The 19,668-nt window shown below is 43.6% G+C and overlaps 1 protein-coding gene across 2 annotated transcripts in view; it reads left to right on the forward strand.

The window, feature by feature from the left end:
- LOC137327040 (ankyrin repeat and SOCS box protein 9-like) overlaps window positions 1–19,668 on the forward strand; it is a 257,837-nt gene that overhangs the window by 156,516 nt on the left and 81,653 nt on the right. For both annotated transcript variants that reach the window (XM_067992420.1, XM_067992423.1), the window contains one exon: window positions 8,193–8,384. In XM_067992420.1, the coding sequence (XP_067848521.1) occupies window positions 8,193–8,384 (192 nt within the window). The remainder of the gene's footprint in view (window positions 1–8,192; window positions 8,385–19,668) is intronic.

The following is a 19,668-nucleotide window of genomic DNA, read 5'->3' on the forward strand; positions in this document are numbered from 1 at the left end:
TACTTTTGCTGCTCTCTTCCTTTTTACATACTTGTAGAAGCTCTTACAGTCTGTTTTTATATTTCTTGCTAATTTACTTTCTTATTCTATTTTCTCTCTTTTTATCAATTTTTTGGTCATCCTTTGCTGGTTTCTAAAACTCTCCCAATCCTCAGGCTTACTGCTCTTCTTGGCAACATTATAGGCCTCTTCTTTTAATCTAATACTATCCTTAACTTCTTTAGTTAGCCACGGGTGGATCACTTTTCCTGTGGAAATTTTATTTCTCAATGGAATGTATATTTGTTGAGAATATTGAAATATTTCTGTAAATGTTTGTCATTGCTTATTTACTGTCAAACCTTTTAATTTAAATTCCCAATCTACCTTTGCCAACTCGCCCTTCATACCTCTGTAATTGGCTTTATTTAAGTTTAAGACTCTAGTTTCAACTTAAGTACGTCACACTCAAACTCAATGTGAAATTCGATCATATTATGATCACTCTTCCCCAGAGGATCCCTTACTATGAGATTACTAATTTACCCTGTCTCATTACTCGAGAAAAAAATCTAAAATAGCCTGTTCCCTTGTTAGTTCCATGGTGTATTGTTTTCGGAAACTGTCTCGAATGCATCCCAAGAACTTGTACTCCAAACTACTTTTGCCAATTTGATTTGCCCAATCTATATGAAGATTAAAGTCCCCCATGATTATTGCATTACCTTTGTTACAAGCTCCTATTATTTCTTGATTAATACTCTGTCCAACAGTATATCTACTGTTAGGGGGCCTATAAACCACTCCCACCAGTGTTTTCTGCCCCTTGTTATTTCTTATTTCCACCCAGACTGATTCTACTTTCTGATCCTCCGAGACAAGATCCTTTCTCACCACTCTCCTTATCTCATCCTTTATCATTAGGGCTACACCCACTCCTGTTCCATTTTATCCATCTTTTCGAAAATCCAAATACCCTGTAATATTTAGTTCCCAACCTTGGTCACCTTGCAACCATGTTTGTTTAATGGTTACTAGATGAAAACCATTTATCTCTATTTGTGCCATTAATTCGTCTATCTTAGTTCGATGCTTTGTACATTCAGATAAAGCATCTTTAATTTTTACCATTTTTCCCTGATTTGACCTTATTCGCTGATGCACTATTACCCTTAAACTCTCTGTCCCTTCCTGCCAAACTCTGCTTATCTTTACCCAAATCACTACACTGCTCTGTTGCCTTGACGTTTCTCTTTAGATTTCTAAATTTCCCCTCACCTGATCCCTGCTCCCGGCCTTTTTAGTTAAAGGGGACTCAACATCCCCCTTGGTGTTCATGGCGCAGGCCCGGTATGATTTAGATCTTGTTTTGGTTCTGAAACCGAACATAGGCTGGATACACAGATGGACAGTAGTGTTAGATGAACAGAGGCTGGATACACAGATGGACAGTAGTGTTAGATGAACAGAGGCTGGATACACAGATGGACAGTAGTGTTAGATGAACAGAGGCTGGATACACAGATGGACAGTAGTGGAAGATGAACACGGGCTGGATACACAGATGGACAGTAGTGTTAGATGAACACGGGCTGGATACACAGATGGACAGTAGTGGAAGATGAACACGGGCTGGATACACAGATGGACAGTAGTGTTAGATGAACACGGGCTGGATACACAGATGGACAGTAGAGTCATAGAGTTATACAGCACGGATAGAGGCCCTTCGGCCCATCGTGTCCGCGCCGGCCATCAAGCCCAGTCTAATCTAATCCCATATTCCAGCATTTGGTCCGTAGCCTTGTATGCTATGGCATTTCAAGTGCTCATCCAAATGCTTCTTGAATGTTGTGAGGGTTCCTGCCTCCACAACCCTTTCAGACAGTGAGTTCCAGACTCCAACCACCCTCTGGGTGAAAAAGTTCTTTCTCAAATCCCCTCTAAACCTCCCGCCTTTTACCTTGAATCTATGCCCCCTTGTTATAGAACCCTCAACGAAGGGAAAAAGCTCCTTAGTATCCATCCTATCTATGCCCCTCATAATTTTGTACACCTCAATCATGTCCCCCCTTAGCGTCCTCTGCTCCAAGGAAAACAAACCCAATCTTCCCAGTCTCTCTTCATAGCTGAAGCGCTCCAGCCCTGGTAACATCCTGGTGAATCTCCTCTGCACCCTCTCCAAAGCGATCACATCCTTCCTGTAGTGCGGCGACCAGAACTGCACACAGTGCTCCAGCTGTGGCCTAACCAGTGTTTTATACAGCTCCATCATAACCTCCTTGCTCTTATATTCTATGCCTCGGCTAATAAAGGCAAGTATCCCATATGCCTTCTTTACCACCTTATCTACCTGTTCCGCCGCCTTCAGGGATCTGTGAACTTGCGCACCAAGATCCCTCTGACCCTCTGTCTTGCCTAGGGTCCTCCCATTCATTGTGTATTCCCTTGCCTTGTTAGTCCCTCCAAAGTGCATCACCTCGCACTTTTCCGGGTTAAATTCCTTTTGCCGCTGTTCCGCCCATCTGACCAACCCATCTATATCGTCCTGCAGACTGAGGCTATCCTCCTCGCTATTTACCACCCTACCAATTTTTGTATCATCAGCGAACTTACTGATCCTACCTTTTACATTCATATCCAAGTCGTTAATGTAGACCACATTAACGACTTGGATAAGTAGTGGTAGTTGAACACGGGCTGGATACACAGATGGACATTAGTGGTAGTTGAACACGGGCTGGATACACAGATGGACATTAGTGGTAGTTGAACACGGGCTGGATACACAGATGGACATTAGTGGTAGTTGAACACGGGCTGGATACACAGATGGACATTAGTGGTAGATGGACACGGGCTGGATACACAGATGGACAGTAGTGGTAGATGAACCCTTAACACGTTGGTGTGACATTCATTCTTTCTGTTATTAGAACAGAGACTTTAAATCGTTAATAAAGGAACAGCTAAATGCCCTTTTTTCCCTGGGTGCACTGTGCGATCTTCAGGGCTGGAGACCATCCAAAGCTCGAGTTCCCTGGATGAATAAAGATATAGAGATTAAAATGACACAGAAAAAGGAGGCTTATAACGATTGTAAGGTTCATAATACAGTGGAGAACCAGGCTGAATACAGAAAGTACAGAGGAGATCTAAAAAAGGAAATGGGAAGGGGTAAGAGAGAGTATGAGAATAGATTTGCGGCTAACATAAAAGGGAACCCAAACGTCTTTTATAAACATATAAATAGTAAACGGGTAATCAAAGGAAGGGTGGGGCCGATTAGGGCCAAGAGAAGCAGATCTTGGGGAGGCAGAGGGCATGGCTGAGGCACCAAATAAATGCTTTGCATCCATCTTCAGAAGAGGATGCTGCCATTGTAGCAGTAAAGGAGGAGGTAGTAGTGATATTGGACAGGATAGAAATAGATAAAGAGGAGGTACTTAAAAGATTGGCAGTACTCAAAGTGGAAAAGTCACCCGGTCCGGATGGGATACATCCTCGGTTACTGAGGGAAGTAAGGGTGGAAATTGCGGAGGCTCTGACCACAATCTTCCAATCACCCTTAGATATGGGGACGGTGCCGGAGGACTGGAGGATTGTAAATGTTACACCCCTGTTCAAAAAAGGGGAGAGGGATAAACCCGACAATTACAGGCCAGTCAGCCTAACGTCAGTGGTGGGGAAACTTCTAGAGAGAATAATCCGGGACAAAATTAATTAACACTAATTAAATATGGGCTAAGAAATGTAAGTCAGTACGGATTTGTTAAAGGAAAATCACGTCTGACTAACTTGATTGAGTTCTTTGATGAAGTAACGGAGAGGGTTGATGAGGGTAGTATGGTTGATGTTGTGTATATGGACTTTCAAAAGACATTTGATAAAGTGCCACATAATAGACTTGTTAGCAAAATTAAAACCCATGGGATTAAAGGGACAGTGGCAGTGTGGATACAAAATTGGCCAAGGGACAGAAAGCAGAGAGTAGTGGTGAACGGTTGTTTTTCAGACTGGAGGGAAGTATACAGTGGTGTTCCCCAGGGGTCAGTATTAGGACCACTGCTCTTTTTGATATATATTAATAACCTGGACTTAGGTATGGAAGATATAATTTCAATGGTTTCAGATGACATGAAACTTGGAACTGTAGTAATCAGTGAGGAGGATAATAACAGACTTCAGGAGGACAGAGACAGACTGGTGAAATGGGCAGACACATGGCAGATGAAATTTAATGTAGAGAAGTGTGAAGTGATGCATTTTGATAGGAAGAATGAGGCGAGACATTATAAACTAAATGGGACAATTTTAAAGGGGGTGCAGGAACAGAGAGACCTGGGGGTATAGAAACACAAATCTTTGAAGGTGGCAGGACAAATTGATACGGCCGTTAAAAAAGCATTTGGGATCCTGGGCTTTATAAATAGAGGCACAGAGTGCAAAAGCAAGGAACCTTTATAAAACACTGGTTAGAATCATAGAAACATAGAAAATTTACAGCACAGAAGGAGGCCATTCGGCCCATCATGTCCGTGCTGGCCAAAAATGATCCACCCAGCCTAATCCCACTTTCCAGCACTTGGTCCCTATCCCTGTAGGTTACAGCACTTCAGGTGCACATCCAGGTACTTTTTAAATGAGTTGAGGGTTTCTGCCTCTCCCACCCTTTCAGGCAGTGAGTTCCAGACCCCCACCACCCTCTGGGGGAAAAAATTTCTCCTCAACTCCCCTCTAATCCTTCTACCAATTACTTTAAATCTATGCCCTCTGGTCACTGACCCCTCTGCTAAGGGAAATAGGTCCTTCCTATCCACTCAATCTGGGCCCCTCATAATTTTGTACACCTCAATTAAATCACCCCTCAGCCTCCTCTGTTCCAAAGAGAACAACCCCAGCCTATCCAATCTTTCCTCATGGCTAAAATTCTCCAGTCCTGGCAACATCCTTGTAAATCTCCTCTGCACCCTCTCTAGTGCAATTACATCTTTCTTGTAATGTGGTGACCAGAACTGTATGCAGTACTCAAGCTATGGCCTAACTAGTGTTTTATACAGTTCCAGCATAACCTCCCTGCTCTTATATTCTATGCCTCGGCTAATAAAGGAAAGTACTTCATATGCCTTCTTAACCACCTTATCTACCGGTCCTGCTACCTTCAGGGATCTGTGGACATGCACTCCAAGGTCCCTCACTTCCTCTACACCTTTCAGTATCCTCCCATTTACTGTGTATTCCCTTGCCTTGTTTGCCCTCCCCAAATGCATTACCTCACATTTCTCCAGATTGAATTCCATTTGTCACTTTTCTGCCACCTGACCACTCCATTGATATCTTCCTGCAGTCTACAGCTTTCCTCCTCACTATCAACCACACGGCCAATTTTTGTATCATCTGCAAACTTCTTAATCATGCCCCCTACATTTAAGTCCAAACCATTACTATATACCACAAAAAGCAAGGGACCTAGTACTAAGCCCTGTGGAACCCCACTGGAAACAGCCTTCCAGTCACAAAAACACCCGTCGACCATTACCCTTTGCTTCCTGCCACTGAGCCAATTTTGGATCCAACTTGCCACTTTCCTTGGATCCCATGGGCTTGTACTTTTTTGACCAGTCTGCCATGTGGGACCTTGTCAAAAGCCTTGTAGACTACATCAGATGCACTACCCTCATCAACCCTCCTTGTTACCTCCTCAAAAAATTCAATCAAGTTAGTCAGACACGACCTCCCCTTAACAAATCCATGCTGACTGTTCTTGATTACTCAGTGCCTTTCTAAGTGACGGCTTATCCTGACCCTCAGAATTGATTCCAATAATTTGTCCATCACCGAGGTTAGGCCTCAGCTGGGGTATTGTGTTCAATTCTGGGCACCACACTTTAGGAAGGATGTGAAGGCCTTAGAGAGGGTGCAGAAGAGATTTACTAGAATGCTATCAGGGATGAGGCGGGGTGCAGTTATGTGGAAAGACTGGAGAAACTGGGGATGTTCTCCTTAGAACAGAGAATGTTAAGGGGAGATTTGATAGAGGTGTTCAAAATCATGAATGATTTTGATAGAGTAAATAAGGAGAAACTGTTTCCAGTGGCAGAAGGGTCGGTAACCAGAGGACACAGATTTAAGGTGATCGGCAAAAGAACCAGAGGTGACATGAGGAAACATCTTTTTATGCAGTATGCATAATCATTTATGATCTGGAATGCGCTGCTTGAAAGGGCGGTGGAAGCAGATTCAGTAATAACTTTCAAAAGGGAATTGGATAAATACTTGAAGGAAAGTAATATATATTATAATATATAGGGCTACGGGGAAAGAGCAGGGGAATGGGACTAATTGGATAGCTCTTTCAAAGAGCTGGCACAGGCTCGATATGCATAATTACTTCCTCCTGTGCTGTACCTACTGTGATGTTTCGCTTTGCAGCAAAGGAAAATCAGGAACTTACTCCTGACCTGGTGACTCCTTGGTCGAATCTGCCTGTCCTGATTAAAGGAAGGTATACATTATATGCAATGTGAAACAAATCTGCTTCCTCTTTCTTTCTTTCCTAATTGTTGTCCAAATGTCTCTTGTTGTGAAGGGGTACATTTCTGACTTTGCGTTCCCAGTTAGCCTCACCCACTAATAGCACATATTGGAGATTTGCCAGTAAGCTGACCACAATTTCCCACTATTTAAATTAATGGTTAGAAAATTGTATGCAGCACGCACCCAAAGTTCTAATAACTGCTCTCAGAAGGCAAGACAACCCACTGGGAGCCCCAAATCAGAAAATGCCCCGATAGTGTATTCCTCTAGTGGGAGGCACATAGGCTTTTCCATCTCTGTTAACATTTACCTGAGGAAGGAGGAAGTCTCCGAAAGCTTGTGAATTTAAAATAAAATTGCTGGACTATAACTTGGTGTTGTAAAATTGTTTACAACATTCACTCTGTATAAGTGGCAATGCTGATGACATCCATGTCTCTTCCTCCCTTCCAAGGTAGAATGCCTTACCTTAACTCAGGCTGGACTTGAAATGACAATACTCACCTCACTGAGGTGGGAGGATTCTGTACAAAGGCAACCTAAGAACTTTAATCCCCAACCCCATCTGGAGACTGGGTTCAGTTCTGGACACCGCACCTCAGGAAGGATATGTTGGTCTTGGAGGGGGTGCAGTGCAGATTCACCAGAATGATACCGGGGCTAAAAGGGTTAAATTATGAGGACAGGTTGCATAGACTAGGCTTGTATTCCCTCGAGTATAGAAGATTAAGGGCTGATCTAATTGAGGTGTTTAAGATGATTAAAGGATTCGATAGGGTAGATAGAGAGAAACTATTTCCTCTGGTGGGGGAATCCAGAACAAGGGGGCATAACCTTAAAATTAGAGCTGGGCCGTTCAGGGGTGATGTCAGGAAGCACTTCTTCACACAAAGGGGAGTGGGAATCTGGAACTCTCTCCCCCAAAATGAATTGAAAATTTCAAACCCGAGATTGATAAATTTTTCCTGGGTCAGGGTGTTAAGGGATATGGAACCAAGGCGGATAAATGGGGTTAAGATACAGGTCAGCCATGATCTAATGGAATGGTGGAACAGGCTCGAGGGGCTGAATGGCCTCCTCCTGTTATATTCCTAACCTTCTGGGCTTGTTAGACTCTAATGCTGTGCTGTTAACAACAACAACTTGCATTTATAGACTGCTTTTAATGTAGTAAAATGTCCCAAGGTGCTTCACAGGAGTGTTATCAAACAAAATTTGACACCATGCCACATCTGGAGATATTAGGATAGGCTTGGTCAAAGAGGTAGTTTTAAGGAGCTTATTAAAGGAGGAGAGAGAGGTAGAGAGGTGCTTAGGGCCTAGGTAGTTGAAGGCACGGCCGCCAACAGTGGAGCGATGAAAATCGAGGATGCGCAAGAGGTCAGAATTAGAGAAGTGCAGAGATCTCGGAGGGCTGTAGGACTGGAGGAGGTTACAGAGATAGGGAGGAGCGAGGCCACGGAAGGATTTGAAAACAAGGATGAGTATTTTAAAATCGAGGCGTTGCTGGACCGGGAGCCAATTTCTGATGCGGCTCTTAACTTTTTCTCCTCAATATTCCAATTTACAGAGTCTTCAGCCTCCCAAGGTTTCCCAGCTTCATAAATTCAGCAGATACTAAAAAAATCCAACAATTTGAAATCATCTTTTGTCCTTTCCATAATTCTCTTGTTTAGGTGCCAATGTTAACACGGGCAAAAATCTTGAATCTCCACTTCACGTGGCAACCAAGAATTCAGATTCACAACTAGTCAATCTACTGCTAGAGCATGGAGCAGACACTAATGCCAAGAATGCTGAAGGGAAACGGCCTGTGGAACTTGCATTACCAAACAGCTCTTTAGAAGAATTGCTTTTGCAATGGGAAGGTACTGGCAAAACAGTATTCAATTCTTGAAGTAAAGGTACAGGAAACAGAGTGTTACAATGTGTGAAAGAAGTGGCAGAATACTGGTACCTTTGTACTGTATGTAGATATTAGTACTGTATTAAAGAAATTGCTACTATTACCAGGATTCTCCTCTTCCATTAAAGACTGTGCCTCTCTATTACAATGAGAAGTTTAATAGCTTTTCTCTTATATTTGTAGCAAGTTTAAATAATGCCTAAGTGATAAGTTAAAGGAACAGGAGTAGCCCAATCATCCTCCCGAGCCTGATCTGCCTGCCTTTTAATTGGATCTTGGCTGATCTGTATCTTAACTCCATTTACCCTCCTTGGTTCCATATCCCTGATCCCCTTACCCAACAAAAATCGATCCATCTCAGTCTTCAAAATTTCAATTGACCCCCAGCATCCCCAGCCTTTTGGGAGAGAGTTCCAGATTCTGACTACACTTTTCATGAAAAAATGATTCCTGATTTCACCCCTGAACGGCCGAGCTCTAATTTTAAGGTTATGCCCCCTTGTTCTGGATTCCCCCACCAGAGGAAATAGTTTCTCTCTATCTACCCAATCAAATCCTTTATTTATCTTAAACACCTCAATTATATCACCCCTCAATCTTCTAAACTCAAGGGAATACAAGCCAAATTTTAAAACGTGTCCTCATAATTTAACCTTAAAGCCCTTGCAGAATTTGTACAACATGTGGTCTTTCTTGAATATGAAATAATTTTCCAACTGTTAATATACATCCACACACGATTTATAACACACACACCATGCCAAATGCAACTGTTGTGGCAGCACAACATGATATTGGAATAAGCCTGTAATTCCTTTCCTCTAACACCATTCCTCCATTGTTTTAACTTCAAACACCGATATTGTCTGTCCACATTTTAGAACAACCTAGTTCCAAACGGGATGTCATATTTCATTCAAGAATGCTCTAAATGTATTCCTGCGTGTTAACGTGCAATCTATGAAGATACACCAGTAACACATCAAAAAGTAATGAGGTGTAATAAACTGGTTCGACTGATCTTCTATAGTGGGACATCCTACAACTGTATTCGGCTGTATTGGGTTAGGAGGAGGGTGCATCAGGTGTTAAGTTTGAACCTTGGTTATCACACTCATATTTTCCATCTCTCATCAGAATCAGGTGGCCCCAGGCCTCCTCAGTCCAGTCAGCTGGAACATTCAAAGCGCAGCTAGTTGCTACATTACGTTGATTCCCTTAACCAATGAGTATAACTCCCAGAGCTCTACTCTAGAAATGATGGTCAGACAACTAATTACTCAGGCCATGAACTATTGCCAGTAGAAATAAAAGGAGTGTTTCTCTACCTGTGTCTTTCCTACTCTGCCTCATTCTCTGTTATTCTCCATTGGTACCTTTGTTAATCTGCCTTTCTCTGTTATTCTCCACCTGTGGCTGTATTACTCTGCTTCTTTCTGTGTTATTCTCTACCTATGTCTTTGTTACTCTGCTCCTTTCCCTGTGGTTTTTTTACCTGTGTTTTTTTTCTCAGCCCCATCTTCATTATTTTCCAAATGTGACTTTCTTAATCAGCCCCATTCCCTGTTATTATCCACCTGCATCTTTCTTACTCTTCCACTTACTCTGTAATTCCCTCCTGTGCCTTTGTTACTCTTTCCATTTCTCTATTATTCTCCTTCTGTGGCTTTGTTACTCTGCCCCTTTCTCTTTTATTCTCACCCTGTGTCTTTGTTACTGTGCCTCTTTCTCTGTTAGTCTCACCTGTGCCTTTAAGAACATAAGAAATAGGAGCAGGAGTAGGCCATCCGGCCCCTCGGGCCTGCTCCGCCATTCAATCAGATCATGGCTGATCTTCTACCTCAACGCCATTTTCCTGCACTATCCCCATATCCCTTGACTCCCCAGCCAGGGGAAACATCCTCCCTGCATCTACCCTATCGAGCCCTGTAAGAATTTTGTATGTTTCAATGAGATCACCTCTCATTCATAGAGAATACAGGCCTAGTCTACTCAATCTCTCCTCATACGATAATCCTGCCATCCCAGGAATCAGTCTGGTGAACCTCCGTTGCACACCCTCTATGGCAAGTATATCCTTTCTTAGGTTAGGAGACCAACATTGTACACAATACTCCAGGTGTAGTCTCACCAAGGCCCTATATCATTGCAATAAGACATCTTTACTCCTGTACTCAAATCCTCTTGCAATAAAGGCCAACATACCATTTGCCTTCCTAATTGCTTGCTGCACCTGCATGTTAGCTTTCAGTGACTCATGTACAAGGACACCCAGGTCCCTTTGAACATCAACATTTCCCAATCTCTCACCATCTAAAAAATACTCTGCATTTCTGTTTTTCCTACCAAAGTGGATAACTTCACATTTTTCCACATTATATTCCATCTGCCATGTTCTTGCCCACTCACTTAGCCTGTCTATATCCCCTTGAAGCCTGTTTGCATCCTCCTCACAACTCACATTCCCACCTAGTTTTGTGTCATCAGCAAACTTGGAAATATTACATTTGGTTCCCTCATCCAAATCATTGATATAGATTGTGAATAGCTGGGGCCCAAGCACCGATCCCTGCGATACCCCACTAGTCACAGTCTGCCACCCCAAAAAAGACCCATTTATTCCTACTCTCTGTTTTCTGTCTGTTAACCAATTCTCAATCCATGCCAGTATATTCCCCCCAATTCCATGTGCTCTAACTTTGTTCACCAACTTCCTGTGTGGGACCTTATCGAAAGCCTTTTGAAAATCCAAATACACCACATTCACTGGTTCCCCCTTATCTATTCTACTAGTTACATCCTCAAAGAACTCCGATAGATTTGTCAAATATGATTTCCCTTTCATAAATCCATGTTGACTCTGCCAAATCCTCTCATTATTTTCTAAGTGTTCTGTTATCACATCCTTTATAATAAATTCTAGCATTTTCCCTACTACTGATGTCAGGCCAAGAGGTCTATAGTTCCCGGTTTTCTCTCTCCCATCTTTCTTAAATAGTGGGGTTACATTTGCCACCCTCCAATCTGCAGGAACCATTCCCGAATCTATAGAATTTTGGAAGATGACAACCAATGCATCCACTATCTCTATGGTCAACTCTTTCAAAACCCTGGGATGTGGAACATCAGGTCCTTGGGATTTATCGACCTTCAGACCCATTAATTTCTCTAGTACTATTTTTTTTATTAATACTAATTTCTTGCAGTTCTGGCCAGACCCCTAGTTCTCTAGTATTTCTGGGAGGTTGTGTTGTCTTTCGTGAAGACAGATGCAAAGTATTTGTTTAATTTCTCTGCCATTTCCTTATTCCCCATTATAAATTCTCCAGTCTCTGTCTGTAAGGGACCCACATTTGCCTTCGCAGTCTTTTCCTTTTTACATACCTATAGAAGCTTTTACAGTCCGTTTTTATGTTTCTCACTAGTTTACTCTCATATTCTATTTTCCCTCTTTATCAATTTCTTGGTCCTCCTTTGCTAAATTCTGAAATGCCCCCAATCCTCAGGCTTACTGCTTTTTCTGGCAACTTTATATCCCTCTTCCTTTGATTTAATACTATCTTTAATTTCTCTTGTTAGCCACAGTTGGACCACTTTCCCTGTTGGGTTTTTGTGCCTTAAAGGAACACCCACTTCTCAGTTATTCTCCACCTGTGTCTTCGTCATTCTCCCATTTGCCTGTTACCCTCCATCTGTGTCTTCCTTATTCTGCCCCGTTCTCTGTTATTCTCTACCTCTGTCATGTTACTCTCCCCTTACTCTGTTACTCTCCACCTGTGTCTTTGTTACTCTCCTCTTTCTCTGTTACTCTCCACCTGTGTCTTTGTTACTCTCCCCTTACTCTGTTACTCTCCACCTGTGTCTTTGTTACTCTCCCCTTTCTCTGTTACTCTCCACCTGTGTCTTTGTTACTCTCCCCTTTCTCTGTTACTCCCCACCTGTGTCTTTGTTATTCTCCCCTTTCTCTAATATCCTACACCTGTGTCATTTTTACGCTTCCCATTTCTCTATTATTCTCTATCTGTGTCCTTCTTACTCTGCCCCTTTCCCTATTATTCTCCACCTGTGTCTTTGTCACTCTCCCATTTCTCTGTTATCCTCCACCTGTGTGTTCCTTATTCTGCCCCACTTTCTGCTATACTCGACCTCTGTCTGTGTTACTCTGCCCCTTTCTTTGTTATTCTCCACCTGTATCTTTTCATACGCTGCCTCTTTCTCTGTTATTCTCTTCCTTCCTGTGCTCCGTTTTTGTTATTCTCTATCTGTTTTACTCTGCCCCTCCCTCTCTTATTCTTCACCCGTTTCTTTTTTTACAGTTTCTTTCTCTGTTAGTCTCCACCTGTGCCGTTCTTACTCTGCCCCTTTCTTACTCTGCCCCTTTCTTACTCTGCCCCTTTCTTACTCTGCCCCCTTTCTTACTCTGCCCCCTTCTTACTCTGCCCCCTTTCTTACTCTGCCCCTTTCTTACTCTGCCCCCTTTCTTACTCTGCCCCTTTCTTATTCTGCCCCCTTCTTACTCTGCCCCTTTCTTACTCTGCCCCTGTCCTTGTTAATCTCTAACTGTGATTTTTTTTTACTCTGCCTCTTTCTCAGTTATTCCCCACTATGTCTTCCTTACTCTGCCCCATTTCTGTTATTCTTTACCTGTGTCTTTGTTACTCTCCCCTTTCTCTAATATCCTACACCTGTGTCGTTTTTACGCTTCCCATTTCCCTATTATTCTCTATCTGTGTCCTTCTTACTCTGCCCCTTTCCCTATTATTCTCCACCTCTGTCTTTGTTACTCTGCCTCTTTCTCTGTTATTCTCCTCCTGTGTCTTATTTCCTCTGCCACTTTCCCTCTTATCCTACACTGGTCTCTTCCTTACTCTTCCCAATTCTCTGGTTTTCGACACCCCGTATCTTTCTTACTGTTCCCTTTCTCTGTTATTTCCCACCATTGACTTTCTTATTCTTCCCATTTCTCTTTTATTCTCTACATGTGTCTTACTCACTCTCCCCTTTCTCTATTATTCTCCACCTGTGACTTTGTTACTCTGCTGCTTTCTCTTTTATTCCCACCCTGTGTCTTTGTTACTCTGCCCCGTTCTCTGATATTCTCCATCTGTGACTTTGTCACTCTCCCCTTTCCATGTTATTCTCCACCAGTGCCTTTGTTACTCTGCCCCGCATTGTGTTATCCTCTACCTGTGTCTTTGTTACTCTGCCTCTTTCTTTTCTATTCTCTAATTGTCTTTTTTTTACTCTGCCTCTTGCTCAGTTATTCTCTACTGTACCTTTCTTACTCTGCCCCTTCGTCTCTTATTTTCCACCTATGTCTTTGTCACTCTCCCCGTTATTCTCCACCTGTGTGTTCCTTACTCTGCCCTGCTTTCTTTTATACTCCACTTCTGTCTTTGTTACTCTGCCTTTTTCTCTGTTATTCTCCACTATGTCTTTCTTACTCTGACTCTTTCTCTCTTATTCCTCACCTGTGTCTTTTTTACACAGTTTCTTTCTGTGATATTCTCCACCTGTGTCTTTAATACTCTGTCACTTTCTGTGTTATTCTCCACCTGCGTCTTTAATACTCTGTCCCTTTCTGTGTTATTCTCCACCTGCGTCTTTAATACGCTGTCCCTTTCTCTGTTATTTTCCACCTGCTTTTTAATACTCTGTCCCTTTCTGTGTTATTCTCCACCTGTGTCTTTAATACTCTGCCCCTTTCTCTGTTATTTTCCACCTGCTTTTTAATACTCTGCCCCTTTCTGTGTTATTCTCCACCTGCTTTTTAATACTCTGCCCCTTTCTGTGTTATTCTCCACCTGTGTCTTTAATACTCTGCCCCTTTCTGTGTTATTCTCCACCCGTGTCTTTGTTGCTTTCCCATTTCTCTGTTATCCTCCACCCTTACTCTGCCCCGCTTTGTGTTATCCTCTCCCTGTGCCTTTGTTACTCTGCCCCTTTGCTATTCTCCACCTGTCTTTTTTTTACTCTGCCTCTTTCTCCGTTATTCTCCACTGTGTCTTCCTTACTGTGCCCCCTTTCAGTTATCCCCTACCTGTGTCTTTGTTACTCTCCCCTTTCCCTGTTATTCTCCACCTGTGTCTTTGTTACTCTGCCCCTTTCTGTTTTCTCCACCTGTGTCTCAGTTACTCTCCCATTTCTCTGTTATCTTCCACCTGTGTGTTCCTTATTCTGCCCCACTTTCTGTTATACTCTACCTCTGTCTTTGTTACTCTGTCCCTTTCGATGTTATTCTCCACTTGAGTCTTTCTTAAAATGCCCCTTTCTCTATGATTCTTTACCTGTGTCTTTGTTACTCTGCCCCTCCCTCTCTTATTCTTCACCCGTTTCTTTTTTTACAGTTTCTTTCTCTGTTATTCTCCACCTGCTTTTTAATACTCTGCCCCTTTTTGTGATATTCTCCACCTGCGTTTTTAATACTCTGCCCCTTTTTGTGATACTCTCCACCTACGTTTTTAATACTCTGCCCCTTTCTCTGTTATTCTCCACCTACGTTTTTAATACTCTGTCCCTTTTTGTGATACTCTCCACCTACGTTTTTAATACTCTGCCCCTTTCTCTGTTATTCTCCACCTGTGTCTTTAATACTCTGTCCCTTTCTGTGTTATTCTCCACCTGCGTTTTTAATACTCTGCCCCTTTTTGTGATACTCTCCACCTACGTTTTTAATACTCTGCCCCTTTCTCTGTTATTCTCCACCTGTGTCTTTAATACTCTGTCCCTTTCTGTGTTATTCTCCACCTGTGTCTTTAATACTCTGCCCCTTTCTGTGTTATTCTCCACCTGTGTCTTTGTTGCTTTCCCATTTCTCTGTTATCCTCCACCCTTACTCTGCCCCGCTTTGTGTTATCCTCTCCCTGTGCCTTTGTTACTCTGCCCCTTTGCTATTCTCCACCTGTGTCTTTTTTTTACTCTGCCTCTTTCTCCGTTATTCTCCACTGTGTCTTCCTTACTGTGCCCCCTTTCAGTTATCCCCTACCTGTGTCTTTGTTACTCTCCCCCTTCCCTGTTATTCTCCGCCTTTGTCTTTGTTACTCTGCCTCTTTCTCTGTTATTCTCCTCCTGTGTCTTATTTCCTCTGCCACTTTCCCTCTTATCCTACACCGGTATCTTCCTTACTCTTCCCAATTCTCTGGTTTTCGACACCCCGTATCTTTCTGTCTGTTCCCTTTCTCTGTAACTTCCTATCTTTGACTTTCTTACTCTTCCCATTTCTCAGTTATTCTCTACCTCTGTATTTCTTACTTTCCGCTTTCTCTATTATTCTCCACCTGTGTCTTTGTTACTCTCCCCTTTCCCTTTTATTCGCCACCTGTGTCTTTGTCACTCTCCCATTTTTCTTTTATTCTCCATCTGTGTCTTCCTTATTCTGTCCCGCTTAGTGTTATTCTCTGCCTCTGCCTTTGTTACTCTGCCCCTTTCTTTGGTGTTATCTAACTGTGTCGTTTTTTTTACTCTGCCCCTTTCTCTATTATTCTCCACCTGTGGCTTTGTTACGCTGCCTATTTCTGTTTTATTGTCACATTATGTCTTTGTTACTCTGCCCCTTTATCTGTTATTCTCCATCTGTGACTTTCTTACTCTTTCCATTTCTCTGTTATTCTCCTCCTGTCTCATTGTTACTCACGCTTTCTTTATTATCCTCTACCAGTGACTTTGTTACTCTGCACCTTTGTTTGTTATGCTCTAATTGTACTTTTTTTTAACTCTGTCTCTATCTCCATTACTCTCCACTGGGTCTTTGTTACTCTGGCCCTTTCTCTGTTATTCTCCACCTGAGTCTTTGTTACTCTGCCCCTGTCTCTGTTATTCTCCACCTGAGTCTTTGTTACTCTGCCCCTTTCTCTGTTATTCTCCACCTGAGTCTTTGTGACTATGTCCCTTTCTCTGTTATTCTCCACCTGAGTCTTTGTTACTATGTCCCTTTCTCTGTTATTCTTCACCTGAGTCTTTGTTACTATGTCCCTTTCTCTGTTATTCTCCACCTGTGCCTTTGTTACTATGTCCCTTTCTCTGTTATTCTCCACCTGTGCCTTTGTTACTATGTCCCTTTCTCTGTTATTCTCCACCTGTGCCTTTGTTACTCTGCCCTTTTCTCTGTTATTCTCCACGTGTGCCTTTATTGCTCTGCTCCTTTCTCTGTTATTCTCCACCTGTGTCTTTGTTACTCACACCTTTCCCTGTTAGTCTCTACCCGTGCCTTTCTTAATCTACCTTTTCTCTGTTACTCCCACCTGTGTGTTTGTTACTCTCCCCATTCTCTGTTATTCTCACCGATGCCTTTGTTACTCTCCCCTTTCTCTATTATCCTACACCTGTGTCATTTTTATGCTTCCCATTTCTCTATTATTCTCCACCTGTGGCTTTATTACTCTGCCCCTTCCTTTTTTTGTTCTCACCCTGTGTCTTTGTCATCTGCTCCTTTCCCTGTTATTCTCCAACTACATCTTTCTTAGAATCATAGAATCATAGAAAGTTACGGCACAGAAGGAGGCCATTCGGCCCATCGTGTCTGCGCCGGCCGTTAAAGAGCTATCCAGCTTAATCCCACTTTCCAGCTCTTGGTCCCTATCCCTGTGGGTTTCGGCACTTCAGGTGCACATCCAGGTACATTTTAAATGAGTTGAGGGTTTCTGCCTCGACCACCCTTTCAGGCAGTGAGTTCCAGACCCCCACCATCCTCTGGGTGAAAACATTTCTCCTCAGCTCCCCTCTAATCCTTCTGTCAATCACTTTAAATCTATGCCCCCTGGTCACTGACCCCTCTGCTAAGGGAAATAGGTCCTTCCTATCCACTCTATCTAGGCCCCTCATAATTTTATACACCTCAATCAAATCTCTCCGCAGCCTCCTCTGTTCCAAAGGAAACAACCCCAGCCTATCCAATCTTTTCTCATCACTAAAATTCTCCAGCCCTGGCAACATCCTCATAAATCTCCTCTGTACCCTCTCGAGTGCAATCGCACCTTCCTGTAATGTGGTGACCAGAACTGTACACAGGACTGAAGCTGTGGCCTAACTAGTGTTTTATACAGTTCTAGCATAACCTCCCTGCTCTTATAGTCTGTGCCTCGGCTAATAAAGGAAAGTATCCCGTATGCCTTTTTAACCACCTTATCTACCTGTCCTGCTACCTTCAGGGATCTGTGGACATGCACTCCAAGGTCCCTCTCTTCCTCTACACCTCTCAGCATCCTCCCATTTATTGTGTATTCCCTTGCCTTGTTTGCTCTCCCCAATTGCATTACCTCACACTTCTCTGGATTTGCCACTTTTCTGCCCACCTGACCAGTCCATTGATATCTTCCTGCAGTCTACAGCTTTCCTCCTCACAATCAACCACACGGCCAATTTTTGTAGCATTTGCAAACTTCTTGATCAATCCCTTCCCATTCATGTCCAAATCATTAATATATACCACAAAAAGCAAGGGACTTTTTTAAAAATTCGTTCATGGGATGTCGGCGTCACTGGCAAGGCCAGCATTTACTGCCCATCCCTAATTGCCCTTGAGAAGGTGGTGTTGTTCGCATGTTCCTGCTGCCCTTGCCCTTCTCGGTGGTAGAGGTCGTGAGTTTGGGAGGTGCTGTCGAAGAAGCCTTGGCGAGTTGCTGCAGTGCATCCTGTGGATGGTACACACTGCAGCCACAGTGCGCCGGTGGTGGAAGGAGTGAATGTTTAGTGTGGTGGATGGGGTGCCAATCAAGATGGTTGCTTTGTCCTGGATGGTATTGAGCTTCTTGAGTGTTGTTGGAGCTGCACTCATCCAGGCAAGTGGAGAGTATTCCATCGCACTCCTGACTTATGCCTTGTAGATGGTGGAAAGGCTTTGGGGAGTCAGGAGGTGAGTCACTTGCCGCAGAATACCCAGCCTCTGACCTGCTCTTGTAGCCACAGTATTTATGTGGCTGGTCCAGTTAAGTTTCTGGTCCATGGTGACCCCCAGGATGTTGATGGTGGGGGATTCGGCGATGGTAATGCCATTGAATGTCAAGGGGAGGTAGTTAGACTCTCTCTTGTTGGAGATGGTCATTGCCTGGCACTTGTCTGGCGTGAATGTTACTTGCCATTATCAGCCCAAGCCTGGATGTTGTCCAGGTCTTGCTGCATGCAGGCACGGACTGCTTCCTTATCTGAGGGGTTGCGAATGGAACTGAACACTGTGCAATCATCAGCAAACATCCCCATTTCTGACCTTATGATGGAGGGAAGGTCATTGATGAAGCAGCTGAAGATGGTTGGGCCTAGGACACTGCCCTGAGGAACTCCTGCAGCAATGTCCTGGGGCTGAGATGATTGGCCTCCAACAACCACTACCATCTTTCTTTGTGCTAGGTATGACTCCAGCCACTGGAGAGATTTCCCCCTGATTCCTATTGACTTCAAGTTTACTAGGGCTCCTTGGTGCCACACTCGGTCAAATGCTGGCTTGATGTCAAGGGCAGTCACTCTCACCTCACCTCTGGAATTCAGCTCTTTTGTCCATGTTTGGACCAAGGCTGTAATGAGGTCTGGAGCCGAGTGGTCCTGGCGGAACCCAAACTGAGCATCGGTGAGCAGGTTATTGGTGAGTAAGTGCTGCTTGATAGCACTGTCGACGACACCATCCATCACTTTGCTGATGATGGAGAGTAGACTGATGGGGCGGTAATTGGCCGGATTGGATTTGTCCTGCTTTTTGTGGACAGGACATACCTGGGCAATTTTCCACATTGTCGGGTAGATGCCAGTGTTGTAGCTGTACTAGAACAGTTTGGCTGGAGACGCAACTAGTTCTGGAGTACAAGTCTTCAGCACTACAGCCGGGATGTTGTCGGGGCCCATAGCCTTTGCTGTATCCAGTGCAGTCAGCCATTTCTTGATATCACGTGGAGTATATTGAATTGGCTGAAGACTGGCTTCTGTGATGGTAGGGATATCGGGAGGAGGCCGAGATGGATCATCCACTCGGCACTTCTGGCTGAAGATGGTTGCAAACGCTTCAGCCTTGTCTTTTGCACTTGCGTGCTGGACTCCGCCTTCATTGAGGATGGGGATGTTTGCAGAGCCTCCTCCTCCCGTTAGTTGTTTAATTGTTCACCACCATTCACGACTGGATATGGCAGGACTGCAGAGCTTTGATCTGATCCGTTGGTTGTGGAATCGCTTAGCTCTGTCTATAGCATGTTGCTTCCGCTGTTTAGCATGCATGTCGTCCTGAGTTGTAGCTTCACCAGGTTGGCACCTCATTTTTAGGTACG

This window comes from Heptranchias perlo, chromosome 11 (genome assembly GCF_035084215.1).
Source record: "Heptranchias perlo isolate sHepPer1 chromosome 11, sHepPer1.hap1, whole genome shotgun sequence".
Lineage (NCBI taxonomy): Eukaryota > Metazoa > Chordata > Chondrichthyes > Hexanchiformes > Hexanchidae > Heptranchias > Heptranchias perlo.